Source organism: Falco rusticolus, chromosome 10, assembly GCF_015220075.1.
Source record: "Falco rusticolus isolate bFalRus1 chromosome 10, bFalRus1.pri, whole genome shotgun sequence".
NCBI lineage: Eukaryota > Metazoa > Chordata > Aves > Falconiformes > Falconidae > Falco > Falco rusticolus.
In genome coordinates, this window is record NC_051196.1 from 24,978,107 (window position 1) to 24,998,230 (window position 20,124).

Sequence of the window (20,124 nt, forward strand, 5' to 3'; positions counted from 1 at the left end):
CACCCAAAAGCAACTCTCCTCACAAACCATCTGTAGGCTTCTCTGGTATGTCCCTTATCACCATAATCCATCCTGCTGTCACCTCTGTCAGATGTTCCTGTAATGAATTCTGGGTTAACTACATTTTTAGAAAACAAACAGAAAGACAATTGCATTACCACTTGCATCTTGAGATACAGGCTCTGTGCAGTAGGGAAAAAAATAAGTATTTTAAATAATAGTATACTAAAACGAGCAGCGTAAAGGAACTGACAGTCCCATGAAGAGCAGCAAAGCTGGTGAAGGGGCTGGAGCACGAGTCTTATGAGGGGCAGCTGAGGCAACTGGGGTGTTTAGCCTGGAGAAAAGGAGGCTGAGGGAACACCACCTCACTCTGCACAACTACCTCATAGGAGGCTGTAGCAAGGTGGGGTCAGTCTCTTGTTCCAGGTAACAAGTGGCAGGACAAGAGCAAACGGCCTCCAGTTGCGCCAGGGGAGGTTTAGGTTGGATATTAGGGAAAATTCCTTCCCCAGAGGGTGGCCCAGCACTGGGACAGGCTGCCCAGGGACGTGGTGGAGTCACCAGCCCTGGGGGGGTTAAAGGACACGTAGATGTGGCGCTCAGGGACGTGGGTTGGTGGTGGGCTTGGCAGCGCCGGGTTGACGGTTGGGCTCGGTGATCTTAAAGGTCTTTTCCAACCTAAACCATTCTGTGATTTTTCCTGTATAGCTCCTGCTACCTTCTACTCTTTGACACTAGAGAGAATCCATACGTGCCTATAACATTCAAGATCTTTTGGTGTAATTGCTGATGGGTGAAATAGATAGCATTCACTGTATATAGAGTCTGATGACTACTACACCAACACTGATAATTACCAGTAATCCATTACTGGAATTCTTATGCAAGTTGCTCTTCCATACCATTTAAAACAGAAGGTGTGCAGTACAGACTACAGAGGAGCTGGAATCCCAGTCCTGAAGATTCCAGTCTAGAAAGTTACTTCCAATGTCAAACAAGAGGCAGAGAGTATGAAAAGATAAATTATTCAGTAATGAATGCTACACACTTATAATGCACAAGTTGTAACGAATCTCAGTTGCTCTTGTAATTTTGTAAAGTTGTTTACCTAGTATGGTAGATATGCCATATGGTACACTAAAGAGAGTGTTAGAACAAGGACATGAAGATTTCTAGGTTTTTATTTCTGGTTTTGTATGCAACTGTAAACTACATTCAAGCTGTCCTAGAATGGGAGCAGGAGAAGAATATAAGCTGCCCTGACCCTTCATGCTGACTACTGCTGCCACTTGATAATTTCATCCGTCTTCCCTGTCACCCACTCTCCCTCCATCGCTCCTTGGGTGCTGTGGCCCAGCACCGGGCTGTACTCCTGGGTAGATGCCACGAAAGACAGACTGGCAGCCGCTCTGCGCCATCGGGCTGTTTTAGCTCAAGTCTAGCTTTTTTACCCTTAATAAATCATTTGAGCAGCTGATGTAGATTAACTCTTCCACTGGATAGGGAATGCGACCAGACTTCTATTCTGGATAGTTCTTTGGTATGTTGCTTATAGAATTTCACCATAGCTAAAACTAGCAAAGTGCTCCACTGTGGCAGTAGCAAACTGGCAGGGACCACCCCGCCTGAAGCTGCACTCCTGCCTCGTAAGAAACGGGCGGCACAACCTGCAACGCTGTCTGTAAAATTGCAGCTCCTTTGCAGCATTGTAGTTCGGCAAAAATTGATAAAATGGAAGTCATAGAGAAGGAAAATGTGTTTTCTTTCTCTCCCTTGAGTTTTGAACGGTGACTGAGAAAAGCTGCAGAGTACAAAACACCTGAGAACAATAATAAAAGATTAATATAAAACTTCTCAGAGGACTTAGGCAGTCCCTTCCAGTGATGCCACCTGGTGAAGTGATCAGAGCCTTAGGAAAGGCTCAGTGCTGTAACTGCTGCTCAGGTTAAAGCAGGCGTGAGGACATGAGAAACTGGAACAGTAATATCACCATAAACTGTGGATTTCTAAGATTTTTGATTTAAAGATATTTACTTGCCTTCTTCTTTGAGGCCTACATGTTAAGAACAAACACCCTTCCCTTTGTTCCCCCTGTGAGCTTTTGCAAACAGCTTCTCCCTCAGACACATTTGTGTATCCAGGGCCAGGATGACAGGGAACGGTACTCCAGCTCGTATCTGGGGGCTGGATGAGCTGGGATGGTACTCCAGCTTGTATCTGGGGGCAGGATGAGCCGGGATGGCACTCCAGCTCGTATCTGGGGGCAGGATGAGCCGGGATGGCACTCCAGCTCGTATCTGGGGGCAGGATGAGCTGGGATGGCACTCCAGCTCGTATCTGGGGGCAGGATGAGCCGGGATGGCACTCCAGCTCGTATCTGGGGGCAGGATGAGCCGGGATGGCACTCCAGCCCGGTTCCCATCACTGGCAGTGCAGCCAGCCCGCAGAGCAGCTTCATTCATGTTACAGTGCAAGTTAAACGATCACCACAAAGACGTAATGCAGGAAGCGTTGACACCCATGTTGGGGCAACCCTAAGTAGAGAAGACTTTGACCTATTTAAAGCAATCCCTTCTCATAGCTAACTTGTAGCTCTCGCTCTTCCAAGCTGCCACCTTTGCAGCTGGCCACCGGCTACCAGGCTGGGCAACCCCGAGCACCAGCAGGTGCTGAGTGGATCCTGCTGCAACGCGGTCCCAGCCTCTCATTCCACCCATTCCCAGTACGTAAGAGCAAAGCTTATTTTATAGTCCTAAAATAAGAGGTGCTATTTTAAGCTTGATACGCCTTAAAACTTACCACATGCTACGATTTCTCTCTCAATTAATGTTGTCCCAATAGTTCAGTTTTCTGGGGGAAACAGTGCCTGGCAGCAGAGAGCGTTTCTTACAAGGCAGGTTGGATTTTTACTTTATTTACTTCCTTTCCGATGGTTGCACAACAGGGTCAAAGTGCAGCTCCCTACTGTAAGGCCGGCGCCCGGCGGGCCGAGCCCCCCCGGAGCTCGGCAGCCCCCCGGCCCCGCCGTCCGGCTCTGCCCCCCAAGGGTTAAGCGGCGGCGGGGGTGTAACACACGCCGCTACACGGGCGGGGACCGTCCCCGGCCGGCGGGGCCCCCGCCTCACGGCTCCAGTCGGAGCTGCGAGTGGCCCGTTCGAAATGGGCCTCTCCCTCTCTTCCCCCGCTCCCCTCGGCCTGCCCAGCGCCCCGCCCGCCCCGCCCGGGCGCGCTTCCCGGGGCTGGCCCCGGCCCCTCGGCGGCCCGCCGTGCTGAGTCAGGCTGCTCAGGCCGCGGCGGGAGCCTGCGGAGACCGCGCCTGGCACACGGCGCCGCCGCCCGCCCCCGCCGCCCGGCCGCTGCCGCACCGAGCCGAGGGGCCGCGGCCGCCTGGGCGGGCAGCGCTGCGGGGCAGCCCGCCTCTGCCAGCGGCGGAGGGAGGCGCGGGGGCCGGCTGCTCCTCCTCGCCCGCTGCCCCCGCCCAGGGCTGGGCGTGGGGCCTGGCCGGCCGCGTCCCCCCGTCCCCCCCCCGCCCCGCCGCCGGTGGATCAGTTACACGCAGCTGGCACAGGTGTGGGGCGCCCTTCAGACCCGCGCCGGCGGGGGAGACCCGGACGCAGGGAGCAGCAGGGAAACATGCAGCCATTTTGGGCCGCGGCAGACAAAGAGCCGTGGCCGCCCCCGCCGCCCCGCCAGCCCGGGCCCGGCCCCGCCCGCCCCTAGAGCCGCGGCCTGCCGCGCCGAGCCCGCCGCCCCCCGGCCGCCCCCGGCCGCCGCGCCGCCGCCGCGCAGCTGCCGCCCGACTCCCAACTAAACGTTCGCAGCCATTTGCCCCGCCTTTTATAAAGGGCCGCCGGCCAATCAGCGGCGGGCGGAATCCCTCTCCGGCCGGTGATGTGAGGCTGGCGGCGTGCGCGTGCGCGGTTGGCGACGGAGTGTGTGTGTGTGGGGTGGGGGGAGGGAGGGAGGAGTGGAAGGGGAGGGGGGGGAGGAGGGAGCAGCTCACAGGAACCCTCCAAAAAAAAGATGGCGGCGGGCTCGGATCTGCTGGATGAGGTTTTCCTGAACACGGAGGTGGATGAGAAGGTGGTGAGCGACCTGGTGGGCTCCCTGGAGTCCCAGCTGGCGGCCTCCGGCCACCACCACCAGCACCACAAGGCGCAGGAGCCCCTGAGGGCCGCTGGGGGGCTGCTGGGGAACCATGTTGTGAGCAGCAGCAGTAGCAGCAGCAGCCCTAGCCCTAGCCCTGGAGGAGTAGTAGTAGGAGGCAATGCTAATGCCCAGACAGAGAGCAGCAGCAGCAGCAAGATGGGACTGAGTGCCCCAGAGATCACAAAAGCAGGTAACATGGGCAGGGGTGGGGGGCTCTGAGGGAGAGGGGCCCTCCCCTCCCCCCACTCCCCAGCTCCGGCTGCCTCCTTCCCTCACTGCTTTCCCCCCTTTTCCCTCTCTCCTCCTTCTCGTTGTGGCAGGAGCGGGAGTGCAAAGGGTGGTATCGATCATATGGGGGAGAGCCTCCCCTCGGCATGCCCCCTCGGTGTGTATCCGCGCCTCTGCGCCCTCCCCTTTATTTTCCCTCCTCGCCTCTGCTTACGAGAGGGTGTTTTATCATGTGTGGGGGCAGCCTCCCCGCAGAACCAGCCGGCAGTGCCCGTCCGTGACTCGGCCGGTCCCCTCCGCTTTTCCTGCCCTTGTTGCTGGAGTGTAAGAGGGGCTCTCTCGATCTGGGGGGCTGGGGGAGGCAGAGCCCACCCCCTGGGTAACGGCTGTGCCCCCCGTGCCGCCTGTGGCTGCCCCCCTTGCCTTCCCCGGGGGGGAGGTTATGGGGGGGATTCCCTTTTGATAATGCCGCCTTAGCTGTCTGTGTAAATGCTCCTTCCCCTCCCCCTTCTCTGTTGCTGAAGTGCAAGGGGGTGTTATTAATCATGACACCTATTTCCTGTAGAGGAGGAAGCGAGGGGGGATTTCAAGGGGAGGAAGTCCCTCAAAATGCTTCCCCCCCATATCTGCCCGCCTGGATATTCCTCCCCCACCCCCCTCCCTTGTTCCAGGGGCTTGGAGGGGGCATTCGACACCTCCGTTCCTCCTCTGCCCTCAAGGGGGTGTTGTCACAACACCGGGTCCCAGGAAGGGGGGGAATTCAGGCCACGACACCCCACCTCGACACCGTCTTCTGCCGCCCGCCCGCCCCCGGTAGCTCCCTGGGAATGAATGTGCCCCCTCTCCCTGTGGTGAAGGTGCGAGGGGCTAGTGTGAGGGCTGGGACTAAGAGCTCACTACATGGCAAGGGAGGGAAGCTGTTTTTCAGGGGAATTAAAAGAAATGCCTCCCCAGAACCTCTCTGCAATTCCTCCCCCCACCCCCCCCCGCCCTTTTTATTTCCTTTTTTTGCTCGCTTTCTTGTTGCTGAAGTGTGAGAAGATATTACAGACCCTCTGTTACGATTAATGAAGCTCTTCTAGGAGGATCTCCTTAACCCTTACAACGTGCATCTCTGTATCTGTCTGTCACTATTCTTTCCACATTTCTGTCTCCTTAGGGCCAGGACCTGGACTGTGTGTGATTGTACTTGTGGTAACACCAGGCCTCTCGTCAAGAGGCGTGAGGATTATTCAGGACAAGAAGCTACATCACCTTGTCTCTTCTCGAAACCAGCTTTGCTTTTTATTTATTTATTTATTTTTAAGTATCTCTGGCTGTGGGAACTTCAGATCTGGAAGAACAAATTCTGTAATAAAGTGGAGGGCTCTTCTGGTAACCTGCTCCAGGCCTTGCAGCACTACTTCCCTTGACAGGCCAATGTTTTTCTTTCCTTTTACTTTTTCATGTTTTGCCATTGTTGAGCCTCCCGATCTAACTGTAGGAGATGAAAGGATTAGAGGGTAACATGTGCAGGGCATAGGGAACATGGCTTATTAATGTGTGCTCCACTGCTGTTTTGCCCTCTCTGCCATTGCACTTCTGTTGCTAAGCATTATGTCAGGTTCTAGAATGGGGAAAGAGGTCTAAGGTGGTCTTCCTCCTCCCTTCCTTTGGTTTGTATCAAATCTGTTTTCCCTGTTTTGTCTTGCTGTAGTGTTGAAAGCAGGGTGTCACAATTAATATTGAATATGCCAGTCTTTGGTGGGAAGTTAGAGGCTTCGAGATAATGTCTTCAAAGCTGTGATCATTTTGTTCCCTGTCCCGTTTCTTGGCTCCAGGTGGGCTGCCTGGGAGATGGAGAAGACTTGGTGATGAGGGAGAACATTCTGTCTTCTCTGGACCTCTCTTCTTGCTCGTTCTTTCTGTTTAACCTTCTTGTTGTTTTGCAGGAGCAGGAGGAGTGCAAGGGGGCGTTATTAATCATAACACCAGGTCCCAGACTTCAGCTCTGGATGGAGCCACCACAACGAGCACCAGCACCACCACTGCAGTAGCAGGAGGATCTGAGGTCACTGCTGCTCCAGGGACCCTCAGTCAGGGCAAATCGGTGGTTATCAGCACTATGGCAACTGCCTTGTCCACCAGGAATGGCAAGATTGGGACCACAACAGTGCAAACTTTGAATGGGAGTAACGTGGTGATGAATTCTCACCACACAGGAAGTGCTGCTTTCTCTGGGACTCCTGTGACTGCTAACCCTGCTTCTGCACCTGCTGTTGCCCCTCTCGTTAACAATGGACCTGGATCTGTGGGGAAAGGAAATACTGTTAATGCTGTTTTGCCATCGGCTTCCAACACTGTCATCCAGACTTCTTTCCTTAATACTGCTGTGTCCTCTGCATCTTCCTCCTCGCCCACAGTTATCTCCTCGCAACCACCACCAAGCATTGGAACTGGGGCGCCTACAGTAACGCTTGTGAGGCCACCGATTCACACCGCAGGACCCACAGTAGCTGCAGCTGGTGCAGCCACTCAAAACGGGAGCAATACTGTGATCAATTCAACCATCAGTGTGGGGAGTTTTCCTGCTGTTGCTACAGCCACTGTGGGATCTGGAGTTTCCCTCCAGACATCGCTTGTGAACAGCCAGTCTGGTTCCACTGTGCCAGCAGCTCCCGCCACACAGGTCATCAAATCGGAGTCTCCTAAAACTATAGTCCAGGCAGTATCCCAACAGCAGACGCTGGCTACTGGTGGCCAGCCCAGTACTACAGGGGGTAACATGATTATTGGGCAAACTATGCAAGCTGGGCTCTCCAATGTTGCTCCCAATCCTGGTGGGATACCTCCTGCAGCTCCTGGCACCCCCACTGGAATGGCTAAAGGCACTGCCAATACAGTGGCACAAAGTCTGCCAAGGACTCCAACAGCAACTACGAGTGGAATCAGAGCAACTTTGACTCCTACAGTTTTAGCACCTCGTTTGCCTCAGCCACCTCAGAATCCAACTAACATTCAGAATTTTCAGTTACCACCAGGTAAGTAAGAGGATCGAGGGGTTTTAGTTTGGAAGTCTATTTCTTGCAGGGAGGAAGGGATCCAAATAAGATTTTTTCGCTGTTCAGTTGTGAGTTGTGGAAAAGGCATTACATTTAACAATGAGAATCATCTGGTTTTGAGTAGTAGCGTAGTAGCATTCTACTACTTTGCATCTGATTTTGGGTGACGGAATAGTCTTTTCAGCAGTAATAATTTGAAAATAATTCTGCCTGGAGTCTTTGTTACTATGTGAGTATAGATGAAGCTGCAAATTGCCAAAGCATGACAATGGAATATTTTTATTATTAAATGAAGTGTTGCTATTTCATTTCCACGTAAGGCATTTTGACTTTTAAGGCGGTTTTGTCAGTAGTTCATGTAACCTTTGCGTGCTGTTCAATTCCCTCTCTGTCCCTGCATGCCCCCAGTACCACAGAGCACTCATGAATAGAGAAGCGGCAGATACAACACAAGAAAACTGCCTTCTTTTGCTTTAAACATCTTCAGAGTCTAACTTAAAAACTCGCAGATTTGAAGCTTATGATCATCTTTTTAGTCACTGGAGTTCTGATACAAAAGGCAGTCTTCCTATGTCCTTACCTCACCCTGTTGTGTCTAGGGTTGCAGCTTTTGTAGTAGCTAGTCTCGTGCTTAGTGCTGAGCACCTCTGGACAAGCAATCTAGTCCTGAACTCAGTGAGTGGGTAAAAAGTGGGATGAGAAGCATTTCTTTTTTGAGGAACTGTTCAGTCCCTCCTTAGATACCTTCTAGATTTGGAGATTTAAGCCTATATATTTGCTGTTACTTTGAACCAGGCTTGTACTTGCATCCAGGTTCATTTAAAACTGAAAATGCTTGTGTGAACCTACACATAGTTTCCTGTCTTTTTAATAATATATAATAATAGGTATTCTTACTATTCACTGTTTTCAGGGCAGTATACAAAGAACAACTAACTGAATTTTGCTGCTAGTACCAAATGAAATCAGTGGTGGTTTGTATATCATCTATTTCAATTGGTCTTCATAAAAATATTTCTACTGAAACTCCTAACCAACCTTAAAACAATGCACCTGTCACAAAAGGTAGATCAGAAGCTGTACTATGTTACTGTACGACATTGTTTTGTGTAATACACTATCTATGGTATGTGATGCCATGTAGTTTGATGAAGTCTGTCAAACATTCTGTGTGTCTTCAGTTCCAACTGGCATTAATATTCCTCATATGTTTTTTTAATAGAAGATTATTCCCTATAAGAGTAATTTAAATTGCACCTGTTACTACTTCAAAAAAATAGCAGTAAAACTTGTACCTTGAAAGTCCAGTGCTTAATTTGAAGCTCCTAGATTGATAGGCTGGAAAAGCCTTATTTATTTATTTATTGCCACAGTGTATCAAAGGATTTTTCACGTTTACAGTCTATTGCCATGTATACCTACATTTTTACTAATGCTGCATTATAGACCTGATTATGGGAAAAATGCTACTGTTGAGTCCAGTGGGACCTTTTTTCCAGGTAGCTGATGTTTTCAAACTGCCATAGCACACTGAAATGTGCAACTCTTAGAAGCAGCGTTGCCAGTCCTTAAGCATAATTGGACCATAAATTGCTGCTTTGGAGGTCTTGATAGATCAAAGTAAAACAATATAGGTTCTAAACACTTCAGGCTTTTTATTAAGCACTTTTCTTGTCTGTCCTACACTTTAAAAAATATTTATAACTTCAAAATAATAGCATGACTTTTAAAATAAGCAAGTATACATGACTGAATACATAGAAATTGGAAATTGGGCTCTTGCGTGATGAGACGGACAATATTGGAAAGGATTTTTTTAGTGAAACAGATTATTATTTTTTTTTAAATTGCTTTGGTTTACATTTTTATACTTAGTGCAAGTAGCTGACTTTGAAAGTGCTTTGCATGAAGCGTTTCTTTCACAATACTTAAAAACCTGATGGATGTTGAGCTCTTACAGACGTATCACAGGTGCAAGGGCTAAGCATCTCTGAAAGTCTAGCCATGTGCAGCTGCTGTAACCTGTAGTAGAGTGAGTGTCCATTCATAGTGAAAGCAGAATAGATGGGTATGCTTTTGAAATCGTATTTCAAATTACAATATCATAAGCCAGATTTTTAAAGGCAGCTTGGTAGTATGAAGCTGCAATTGCAGTGCTTGTATGCTGTGCATCTACTGTATGCATCAAATTTGCATTCACAAGTTTATGTTTTTAAAAGTTAGTAGTGCGTGCTCATAGGGGTTTGTAAGGTTTAGTGCTGGAAATAGCTTCAGGTCATATGCTGCACGTGTTGCTTTCTACACCAAGATTTACAGACACTTGGAAAGCAAATTCTTATGGAAGGTTTGACTGATAAGCAGCACATGCTTTATAGTTATTTTCTTACCCTGAATTACTGTTTCTAGCTCTCCAAAATGAGGTTAGTTTCACATGTGTGGAAAGCAGAATATAAAATGTCAGTAAGTGTTATTAACCTGGGACTTGAAAATTGGAAACCTTGAAAGGTTTTAAATGTTCTTTTAAAAAGAACATCTGGAAAATAAACTCAATTAATGCTCTTTAAAATATATTACTTTTAGAATAATGCTTTGTATTACATCAAGGCATCAAATGTTGACTGACCAAGTTAGAGATGCTGGAAGAGCTAATGGGCCGTAGTTGTGACCTTACTGGATTCTGGTGTATCGCTTCTCAAAGAAACTGGGCTATTCAGAGTATCCGTGCATTAATAACGGTTTGCCACTTCTGACCTCTTTGAGGAAGAGGACTGTTGTGCTTAGGCTTTTCTTCAGGAGCCAATGTTGGAACTTGGTGGTCCAATTGGACAGATCCAGGTAATGAAGGTCCAAAAATAATGTTACTTACAGCTTCTTAGCAATGACATAAAAATATTGTCAGATGGTTTTCTAGGGGATGGAGACACAAGTTTCTCTTTATACAATAGTGCTTTAAAGATGCAACATCATACAATTTATTTTCAGTCACAGTTTCAAAAGAATTTCTTTGTTTCCAAGTACTTCAAGCAATAATGTGAAATGTGTTGTGTACAATAATATGATAAGGGGTAGGAAAATCGGTGAGTTTGTTAACAGCAGAACATTGACTTACTGCTTTACAGATGCTCAGAAAAGTCTGCAGAAAAGCGTAACTGAGATTATGCCCTAAGATTAATCTTTTGCAGTGTAGGAGTTCTTAAAATGTTTAGAGGTCACTGCTGACACATGGTAGGATCATCTTGTAAAATGACAAAACTTGCGTGCTTTGAAATCACTTTTCAAAATACTGTCTTCTCAGCAACGCTGTAGTACGGTTTCAAAACCAATGTCTATGAGCTTACACTTACTTTAGCAGCGCTGTCAACCTGAGGGTTCAAAGATTTGGTTTCTGTTCTTGCAGATGCTTTAGGTTGTTACTCTCTTCTGCTTTAGTTTTATGTATGAGCATCTCATAATAAGCTTTTAAAGGTGCCTGTGTAAAGAAAGGAGCAGGTTGGGGAGAGTGCTGTAGGTATACAGTAAGAACAATATAGAGCTAGTAGGTCTGGACAGTTTTTTCTACTAGCTTGTGTGAAACTGAAATCTAGAAACCTTCACTTCCCCTTGTCCCTCCCTCTTTTGTTTTACCTTCTGAGTGAATGTTGGTACTGTGAAAATTTGCTAGCTTGATCCTAAAGACTATTCCCACCCCCCCAATATGATTCTGTGATAGTCCTGTCTGTAGATAGCAGGTAGGGTAGGTTGTCTTTATGTAATTTTTTTTTTTTTTTTTTTTTTACTTCTGCTATCCTGACTAGTATTTTCATTAGCAGTAATGCAGTTGTGCAGCTGTAGTAGAACTGCTATCACAGATTTGCTTTGCTTTGTATCTAATAATAAAACTTCTTTTTTACTTTACAAAACGCAGTTGGATCTGCCAGTAGCTGATGATCAGGGATGAGGCTAGACTTCTTCATCACTTTCTTTCTGGAGGGTGTCTTGTGCCATTTCTGTGGTGGCTACAAGATGGGCCCTTTCCCAACTGAGGAACTGATGGGGCTCCTTTAAAAATTGAATGTTCCAGAGTTCTGAGCAGTACTAATGCAGATGACCCCTACAGTTGGTTTAAACTTACTATTGGTGCTTTCTAGAAGCAAAGGGGACCTGGAAGAACATTGGTGATATACATCTGCAGACCCTGGGGAGTGGACTACATCTATTCGCATGTTCAAGGTTTTCTTCGTGGCCTTAGAGACTGTAAACTTCACTTGGTGCTAATGGAAGTTTAACTTTTGTAGAAACTGATGATTTTTTAGCTTGTGTTAGCTGTCCAAGAAGGATTCTGTCTTAGGCCTTGATTCTAGTGGCTTTAGGATGGGAGAACTACCTGAACACATACTGAATTTAAAGCATGGACTCGGATCCTTTCGAGTTGAGCAGTCATACTTTTTGGAGCTGGAGTCACTGAAAAGTAATGTCTGCAGGAGCAGTTCAGTTTCCTTCAGTAAGGAGTTGGGGTGCTAGGCTGTTGGGCAAAAGAGAGTGGATAGAAAAAGCAGAAAGGTGGCAGACTGAGAAGGATCAGACAGTCTTTTCATTGTAAAACAGTTTGTTACTTCTTCATCCTTTGGTGGCTTACTGTGTACTTGAAACTTACCCCAGAAGTGTCTAAAGTAACTAGGAATATAAACAGATGAGGAAATCTACGGACTCCGATGATGCAAGAAATACAGAAAGGAACAGAAGAAATACTATGAAGTAGTGGAATGTAGTTGTTTCTATTTCTCACTGACTAGTAAGCGAGTTCAAACATATCCTGATTATAGTTTGCCTGTATGTTGCATGTACTGCCAATGTTATGCCTGTTAACTGTGTTGGCATGGCTCTATTTTGTTAAAATAATGTCTAATGCACAATGATAGTAGGAGCTTCATAGAGTACTTATAGTATGTTTTACTTTCAAAGCCTTTTACAAAACTTAATCCTTGCAACATGCCTGTGTGGTTGGTAAATAAAGTAGTATGAACTCTGCTTTAGAGCTGGGGGAAAGAGCAAGTTAGAGAAGTTCTGACTTGCCCAAGGCCATGAGGGAATCGATATTTTGCCAAGATTAGAGCTTGGGAGTCCTATACTTGGCGCATAAAGTGGTATCTCTCTCTCTGAAAGATAACTGTGGATCTCTTCTGCAGCACTCCTCTGGGTGAGGGGTGGATTTTATGTTCAAGTCATGCATCAGCAAAAGGAACATTCCGCTTTATTTGAAATCTGCTACATCAGATCTGCCATATGTCACCAGGCTGAAAGTTGTGTTTGTTCTTATTGAAACTTTCATAACTGAGGAATCCTGCATGCTTAGCTTTGTACCTCAAAGAACTTAACTCAGAGCTGTGCAAGAAGTTATTTTTGGTTTTGTTAAAATGAGTGTCAGTGTCATGAGATGCTTTGCACATCTGATAAGTGTCTCTTTAAGCGATGGGTTCTAATGGGAATATAATTGCAATTCCGTTAAAGTATGAAAGCTATTAACTTTGACTACATATTGTTCAGTTCTGTTACGGAAAATACTGTTGTTCCTAACAGCCTTTGGATGAGCATGTGTGGATTTGCTTCATATGTCTGTCTACACTTGGTGTTTCTGGTTTTTTTGGGTATCGCTAGGCTTATGATCGAGGTTGTTGGTCAATCACCAGAAGAGAGTGATTTATTTCTTTTGAGCCATTTTGCACTCTACTCCTCTAGAAGTTACATGGTGTTTCTATGTTCAGTGAGCTAAATAGATTTCCAGAGATGGAAAACTCATGTGGGTTACTTCTGAAAGGAGCGCCTTGGTTTGAGGACCACAAATTTGGATGCTGCCCAGGACTTGAATCGCTTAGTAACACAGGATGCTGCAGCAAAGTTAGCAATCTGAGGTGAAAATGCAACAGTTTTGGGCAGTGATAAGACACAAATTAGTAGGTGTCACAAATTTTTTAAATTAAGTATTTTGGTGTATGTAAATTGTCACTATTGTTTGTCTTCTCTGTTTGGGAAATGATGTGTAAAAAGAGTCCTAAGAAAGCGTATGAAGTATTTCAGGAATGGGGTTGAAAATACTGATACTAGCCTAACTGTGTTTTAACAAAGAGAAGATACTGGCTCATGGAAAGCTTGCTTTCGGTTCTTACAAAATAAAAAAAAGTGTGGTCTAATACTAAGAGTCTGCTTAGTAGGAACCGGGACATAGAAGTCACTTAAGAACACAATATGTTAAACTTTTTTTGTTGTTACTATATGCAGTTTTTGACAGAAATACTTGAAATCAGCATTTTTACCTGAAAATAACTACTCTTGTCAGGATTGTTCTCTGTGTTGAAGCTTTATGAATGTTTGTAACTCCGTTTATCTGTCTGAATCTGCTCCTTGAATTTGATGCCATTGGTCGATGCTAAAAAGAAGGCTTCTGCCACTTGGAAGACAGGAAGTGTTAGCAAGTTTAACTTTTTTATGTTAGGCATATTATCTCTTGTGAAAGATTTGAAGAGGTAGTGGGATGAAAAAATAATTTTGAAAGTTGTGTTTCTCGCAACTGAAGACAATGAGAGAAAGGAATTTTTAGTTGTACTTAGTATTCAGTTGTATTATGATCTGTAAAGCTACATGTGAATGAACGCCAGACTCTCTATAGAGAGAGAGTATGTGGTGCTCACAAGTTACAAAGGGCTTTTACTGTGCATGGCCACAGGGATGTTCCTGTGTACAAATAGTTTTGTGATCTGTGGATGTTGCCGAAGTTTCCCTGGTGCACGTCTGGGACCGAAGCCTCGGTATGTCTTTATCCCTTTGACAGATTGCACACAGTTGTTTTACAGAGGCAGTGGCTGTAGGGATATTCAGGCTTTGTTTTTGTGTTGTTATAAGTTGTTAATACGTTAACTTGAATTTCGTTTTAAACTAATTAAGGTCTTGTCTCAATGCAAAATGTTGTAGTGTATTTATACTGATAGGTTTTACAACTTCCAAGAAACCTCTTTCTTGTTTGGATACAGTTTTTGCTGTATCAGCCTTCTTGCCTACTGCTTCCTCGTAAGAGAAGGAAAACAGCTTATACAGTAAGTATCTTTTACAATGATATAGTTGTGTCCACACTGGAGCTTGTACTACTAAATTATTGTGACAAAATCGTCCCATTTCCAGCTCAAATGTTGAGAGAAGCGTAAAATCTGTACACAGACCAGGCTGTAATTAAACAGGTGTAAAGACTGTGCAGTCACTCATATTTCAGATTAATGAAGCTTTTTTCCATTGAGGCCATGGACGCATGAATAGAGCAATTTTTTTTTAACTTTATTTTTATTTTAGTTTTTATTTACCTTTTAGGACAGTTTAACCTTAGCTTAATCTGGAAACTTTTACCCTGGTTCTGTTCTGTGGTAACTTCCTTCCAGAAACACTCGTTGTCTTCTGGAGGTACGGGTGTCTCAAGGAACTGAGAGCCAAGTTTTTACCACAAAATCTCCTGTCTTGGAGTAATTTTCTTCAGGTGTCTTTAGCGCAGTATTTAATGTAAACGGAAATAATTGTCCTTGAGGCCTTATTTATGTCTTTTATTAAGGGCTGTAAAAATACAGACTGTTATGGGGGAGAGTAAAACCTTGATTATCATCACTATATAATGGTATAGATTATCAATAATCGAGAAAGAGGTGATAATCATAAGGAATTGATAAAACTGCATCCTGTTTCTGCAGTGAGATCTGTTCGGCACCTCAGTAGAGCTGTCATAAGGCATTGTACAAATGCAGATAGTCTTTGGCTCTGCAACTGTTGTCAGCCTGGAAATAACGTTTTGAAAATAAAGAGTTTCTGCACTTGTATTACCAGTGATCAGAAAGTTACACTTTGACCATAAAAAGCTGATTCTCAGCAAAGTGCATAAATAAGTTATAAATCCTTTTACCCAGGGACAGTGCTTTTACTGTGTATTTGTACAGGATTTAGTGCAAGGTTTGGCTCTGTTGCCAAGCTCTTTTTGTGGGATTTGGAAAAGTATATTGATAAAAATTGAGTAACTTCTTGTCAGTGCAGAACTCTTGTTTATAAATTTGAACTGTAAATTATGAACACCCTGTATCTTTTAATTTTGATGCTTTTTTCCTTAAAATGCATTTCTAAAATATTTTTTCAGTAACATGTTGTAGCCAGTGCCTTGACAACTAATAACACAAAACTTGCACCAGTGTGATGTATTATTTTACACGGCTAGTGTGACTGTTTGAAGATTTGTATTGAATCAAGTAAGCTTGTCTAGTAAAAATGATCTAACTTACCATTGTAACTTCTGGGAGTGTTGAACTTAAAGTTTTTAAAGTGTTAAAAGCACCACAGTACTTTGTACAGAATAAAGCACATGCTGGGTAGGCTCTGTACAGACAACCAGTATAAATTCAGTTGAAAAATCTGTGCTCTAGATACCAGAGTATAAACAAAAACTAAGCAATGAGGTGTGGTGTCATGCTCTAGTCTTTCTTAAATGGTTTGGGGGGGCAGCAAGGCTGTAGTAAGCTGTCTTCACACCTTCCTTCAGTTCATTAATCAAATATTTCTGTAAGGGAGGGTTAAATTTAGTTCGTCCCTCAGAATGTAATAACATCAGGTGCGTTCAGCGTTAAGTGGTGGTGTGGCGAGTGGGACCAGTTGTACTCACATGAGTCAGAAGTACCAACTCCAAGGAGCAGCACGGAGGAGTTGCAGCATCTGTAGCAAAAGAGTCAATGGAGGTGGCCAGAAGAGTGTTTGCTGAGGGATCAGTGGAACAAGTCAGAAGAAGACATCTGGAGTAGGAAGGCTGGGGGTGGCTAAACTCTGCAGAAGTCTATAGAAAAGCATGAGGAGCTGTTAGTTTTTAATAAACATAGATGCAGTTATGTTTGCAGTAGTAGCAAGGGTAGATTGGAAGAAGAGACAAGTGTTCATGCCATGAACCTCTTATTTCCTTTCATTCTTCCTTTTTTTCCCAGTGTATTATTTGGTTTTCTTTCCTTTGCTTTCCTCCATGGGGGAGGGGGAGAGAAAGCACTAATTATTTATGTGTTAGTCATACCCAGTCATTAAGCTTAGTCATTACTCAGGACTGTGCATTTGATGGTTGGTAAAAATCAAAACGAGACTTTATTTTGTTTAAAAGCTCATAGGTGTGAAAATACTTCTGTGTTCAGCCTAACTGAAGCAGCAGTGCTATTTAATAAATGTTGCTGTCAGCCAAATGACGTGTAACGTCATGTCCATGTTGATACTTTGTATTCGAACTCACAGGCATAGCGCTTGGCATACTCTCAAAGCAGAGTAACTTCTGTACCGGCAGCGAGAGAGTCGTAAAATCGCAGGCTGCCTCTGCAGGGGAGGATCTGAAGGGAACGTTTCCACCGAGGCTGCCCTGGGTGTAGCTGTCAGTCGGCTGGAATTGTCTGACATCGGGTCTCCATAGCTCCGGGTGAAAAGGTGAAAGAGTTTTTACACCTTACAAATGGTGTATACCTAGGGTAGGGCATTCACAGTGGGGACAAACTAAAGGAATGAGTTTTTTATCACTTTTCATGTACTTGTTTTAGGGTGTTGCTTTTTGAAGGAGAATACTGTGGATTTAATGCAGTATTCCTCATTAACTATTTGTGTGCAGACTGTGGTAAATGCAAAGTAGCTTGCCCATTCCCATTTCATCAGGTGCTTGAACAGCACTAATGTTGATATGCCTCGATATAGACAAACTGCCAGAAATGAAGATTTAGTTGAGTTTTTCAATCTCCTATTTAGAATAACAGATCAAAAGAATTAGTGACATTTTTATTTTCTGTCTTCCTTTCTCGAAAAAGAAATCTGATTTTGGTATAACTGCGTTGTTGCTTGATATAAGCATATTGAAATTAATGGCAGAGCTAAATCTGAATCACTTTGAGATCAATAATTAAAGTAATCGGTTCAGCTCTTGATAGTGTTTTTCTTAGATCTTTCTGCATCAGGCTAAAGACAGATTGGTGTGATGATTGGGTTGCAGTTTGACAGAGCACTCCGGTGTTTTGGCTTTGTATGCTTGACTAGAAAGGAATGTTAACACACTTTCAAGGAACACAGCTTTCCAGAAAAGTAAAAATAGTTTCAAGTGACATTGTTGTTGAAGCATTTGTCAATTGTTGCTGTATAAAATGACATACTTCCCAGAACACTTCTTACACACCTTCTCAACTGAGCAGGTAAGATTTTTTTTCCATTTGGGATCACTGCTAAATACAATGGCTTTTTGGCACTCCAGCATGACATTTTTCCTTTAACTGAATTCTGAAAGGACTTGTGAATCAATAATGTACAAATGATTCACTTCACTTTTTAGACAGTACAGTTGAATTCTGTAGCTTGAAACTGTTTTCTTGCATAATAAGAGTAAGCAAAAACTTTTACTATGAAGTTGAATTTCTTTTGTCTGACTCTTTAGTAAGAAGAAGCAAAAGCAATTTTTCATAATGTGAACTTGTGTACTTTGGTCTGTACAAAATACATTTTCTGTGCACTCCAGTCAGGATTTTTGACATTTTTTGAGAATGTATCTTTCATCTGTGTTGGTGATAATCGTAAATCAGCTGTTCAAGATTTAGTATTTCACAGACCATAACCGTTAGTTATGATCTGTGATCTGTGTTTGCAGATTGGGCATATGGGGAGAGTAATGACAGGCAAATGAAGCAGGGTGCTGTAGAAAATAAACTAATGCTGTACCAAAACTTTTGGGCATTGTATCTGGCTAAGATTTTACTTGATTCCAGAGTGACGTGAGCTGAAAAGTGGAAGAAGTGATGTGCTTTTGTCGATCTTGTAAGTTCTTGTCCAAAACTCTGTGCCATGCCAATCTTCGCTACGGTGTAATGTTTAGTGCCTGTCAGGAGAGACTCCAAGTGCTTTGTATTAGAGGTGCTCTGAAGCAACACCTGACGGTCATGTTTTTTCATGCCAAGTTGTAGCTCACCTTAAACACAAAAGGTGCTGAACATTTAACAGGCACCCTTAAGATGTGTTCGGTGCAGCCTGGGCTGTGTGCTCTCAATACGAGTGTGTGCAGAGCCTCAGCATTCATTGCTTTAGGGCGCCCATTACTCTGAAACAAGAAGCGAGGGTATCTGGTACAGTATCTTGGGTTGCTCCAGTGTGCTGGACAGCTCTGTCACCACCTGGCTCTTTTATGGCCTGTAGACCTGCAACTTAGCAGGGAACGTATCTACTGCTAGCTCAGTTCGTGCAGGCTGACCTCATCTGTGCCAGTGCAGTGCAAGTCGTGTGCAGCAGGTGAACTCACAGGTAGCTGTGGGCTCATTTTCAACAAGCTGGCTTGCTGGAGCTGGTACCAGCACTGTGTAGACTTCTCCATAAGCACGATGGTTATCCTTGTGGAGCTAAGAAGCCTTTACACAAGTCACAAACCAGCCACGCTTGTTCATGAAGTTCAAGAACCTGGATTACTGATGGTGTCAAAGACTTTGGCAAGAAAGTTCAGGTAGAAGTTTTCTGGATTTGTTGTGCAGCACAGATCACCTGAGGTTCCAAGCATGTAAACTAATACAGTGTATCTAATGTGGTGGTGCACATCTCTCATCAAGTACAAAATACTGTGTCTTCAATAACATCTAATCCACAGCTGTGTTGCCATTCTAAGTTCTGTGTTGTGCATCTTGATTAGCAATTGCTGTTTCTCTTGAGTTGGTGTATAAATTGTCCTTCATGAGCTGCTATGCGTCTGCTGGTTTATTACAGATGTTCTTTGACATACGTAAATAATTCTAAATCTGCTAAAAGTTGTCTTGTATTAGGGAAGATTCCCTTAATTACCCAGATTTTCATGGAGCTGCGGTGGACTAGCACTGGTTCTTTCCCCATTTCCTGGCCTTCCGTTCCTATAGAGTGAGAACTTTTCCAGGCAGTTCAGTTACCATAAGAGGAGGAATGGTGGATTGTTGGACAGCATTGATGTCATACCAGGGTATTTTCTTTTCTGCAATAAGGGGCCATATCATGTACATCACTGCTGCTGGAAGTTCTTCCTGTAGTTTGTATAGGCAGCTATCCTTTTCTCCAGCTGTCTCTCCAGTATTCCAGCTTTTTTGTATTGGGAAAATCCTAGAAACTTTGTCCTTTTAAAAAGATTTTGCCATTCCAGAGTCTCTGTTTGCCTGATCCAGTCATCTGCAGAGCATTGACTCATCCCCTTTGCTTGATATGGGTTTTGTGGTGTATATGATACCAACTTGCATAACCTTACACACGCTTGCTTTCCTTTTGTTGCAACAGAATCTCTTCTGACAATGCAGAAGGGATGCTATTATAAAGCTTTCTTCTGCTAATACGGCACAGCCTGCTTATGGTTGCTGTCAGATATTTTTTTCGCCATGTCAAATGTTTGCAGCATCTTGCCACAAATGAGTATGTGCTTGAGAGCTTAAGGCACAAACTGCTTTGACGTTAAGATAACCTCTTGGTGAACTTCTCTGGCAAATCTAGTTAGGGTTTGAAGATTTGTTGATGTCAGTGGACTTTATGATCGATAACCCTCTTTTCTAGAGATGTTTGTAAGGTCTTTGATTTCCTACACCAGAAGCATCAATCCTCTAGCTATTCTTTTAGGCTTGGACATTCTTTCTGAACATCAGCGTTTGTGTATGGAAGTTCTCCCTGACACTGACTGGTGGGGGTTGTTTTTTGTTTT

At 44.6% G+C, this 20,124-nt stretch overlaps 1 protein-coding gene across 1 annotated transcript in view; it reads left to right on the plus strand.

Annotated features, from left to right (window-relative positions):
- Nucleotides 1–3,989: 3,989 nt before the first annotated feature.
- TAF4 (TATA-box binding protein associated factor 4) overlaps nucleotides 3,990–20,124 on the plus strand; it is a 39,586-nt gene continuing 23,451 nt past the window's right edge. Inside the window, exons 1-2 of the mRNA XM_037402581.1 lie at nucleotides 3,990–4,342; nucleotides 6,312–7,400. Of these exons, the coding sequence (XP_037258478.1) occupies nucleotides 4,027–4,342; nucleotides 6,312–7,400 (1,405 nt within the window). The 5' untranslated portion in view covers nucleotides 3,990–4,026. The remainder of the gene's footprint in view (nucleotides 4,343–6,311; nucleotides 7,401–20,124) is intronic.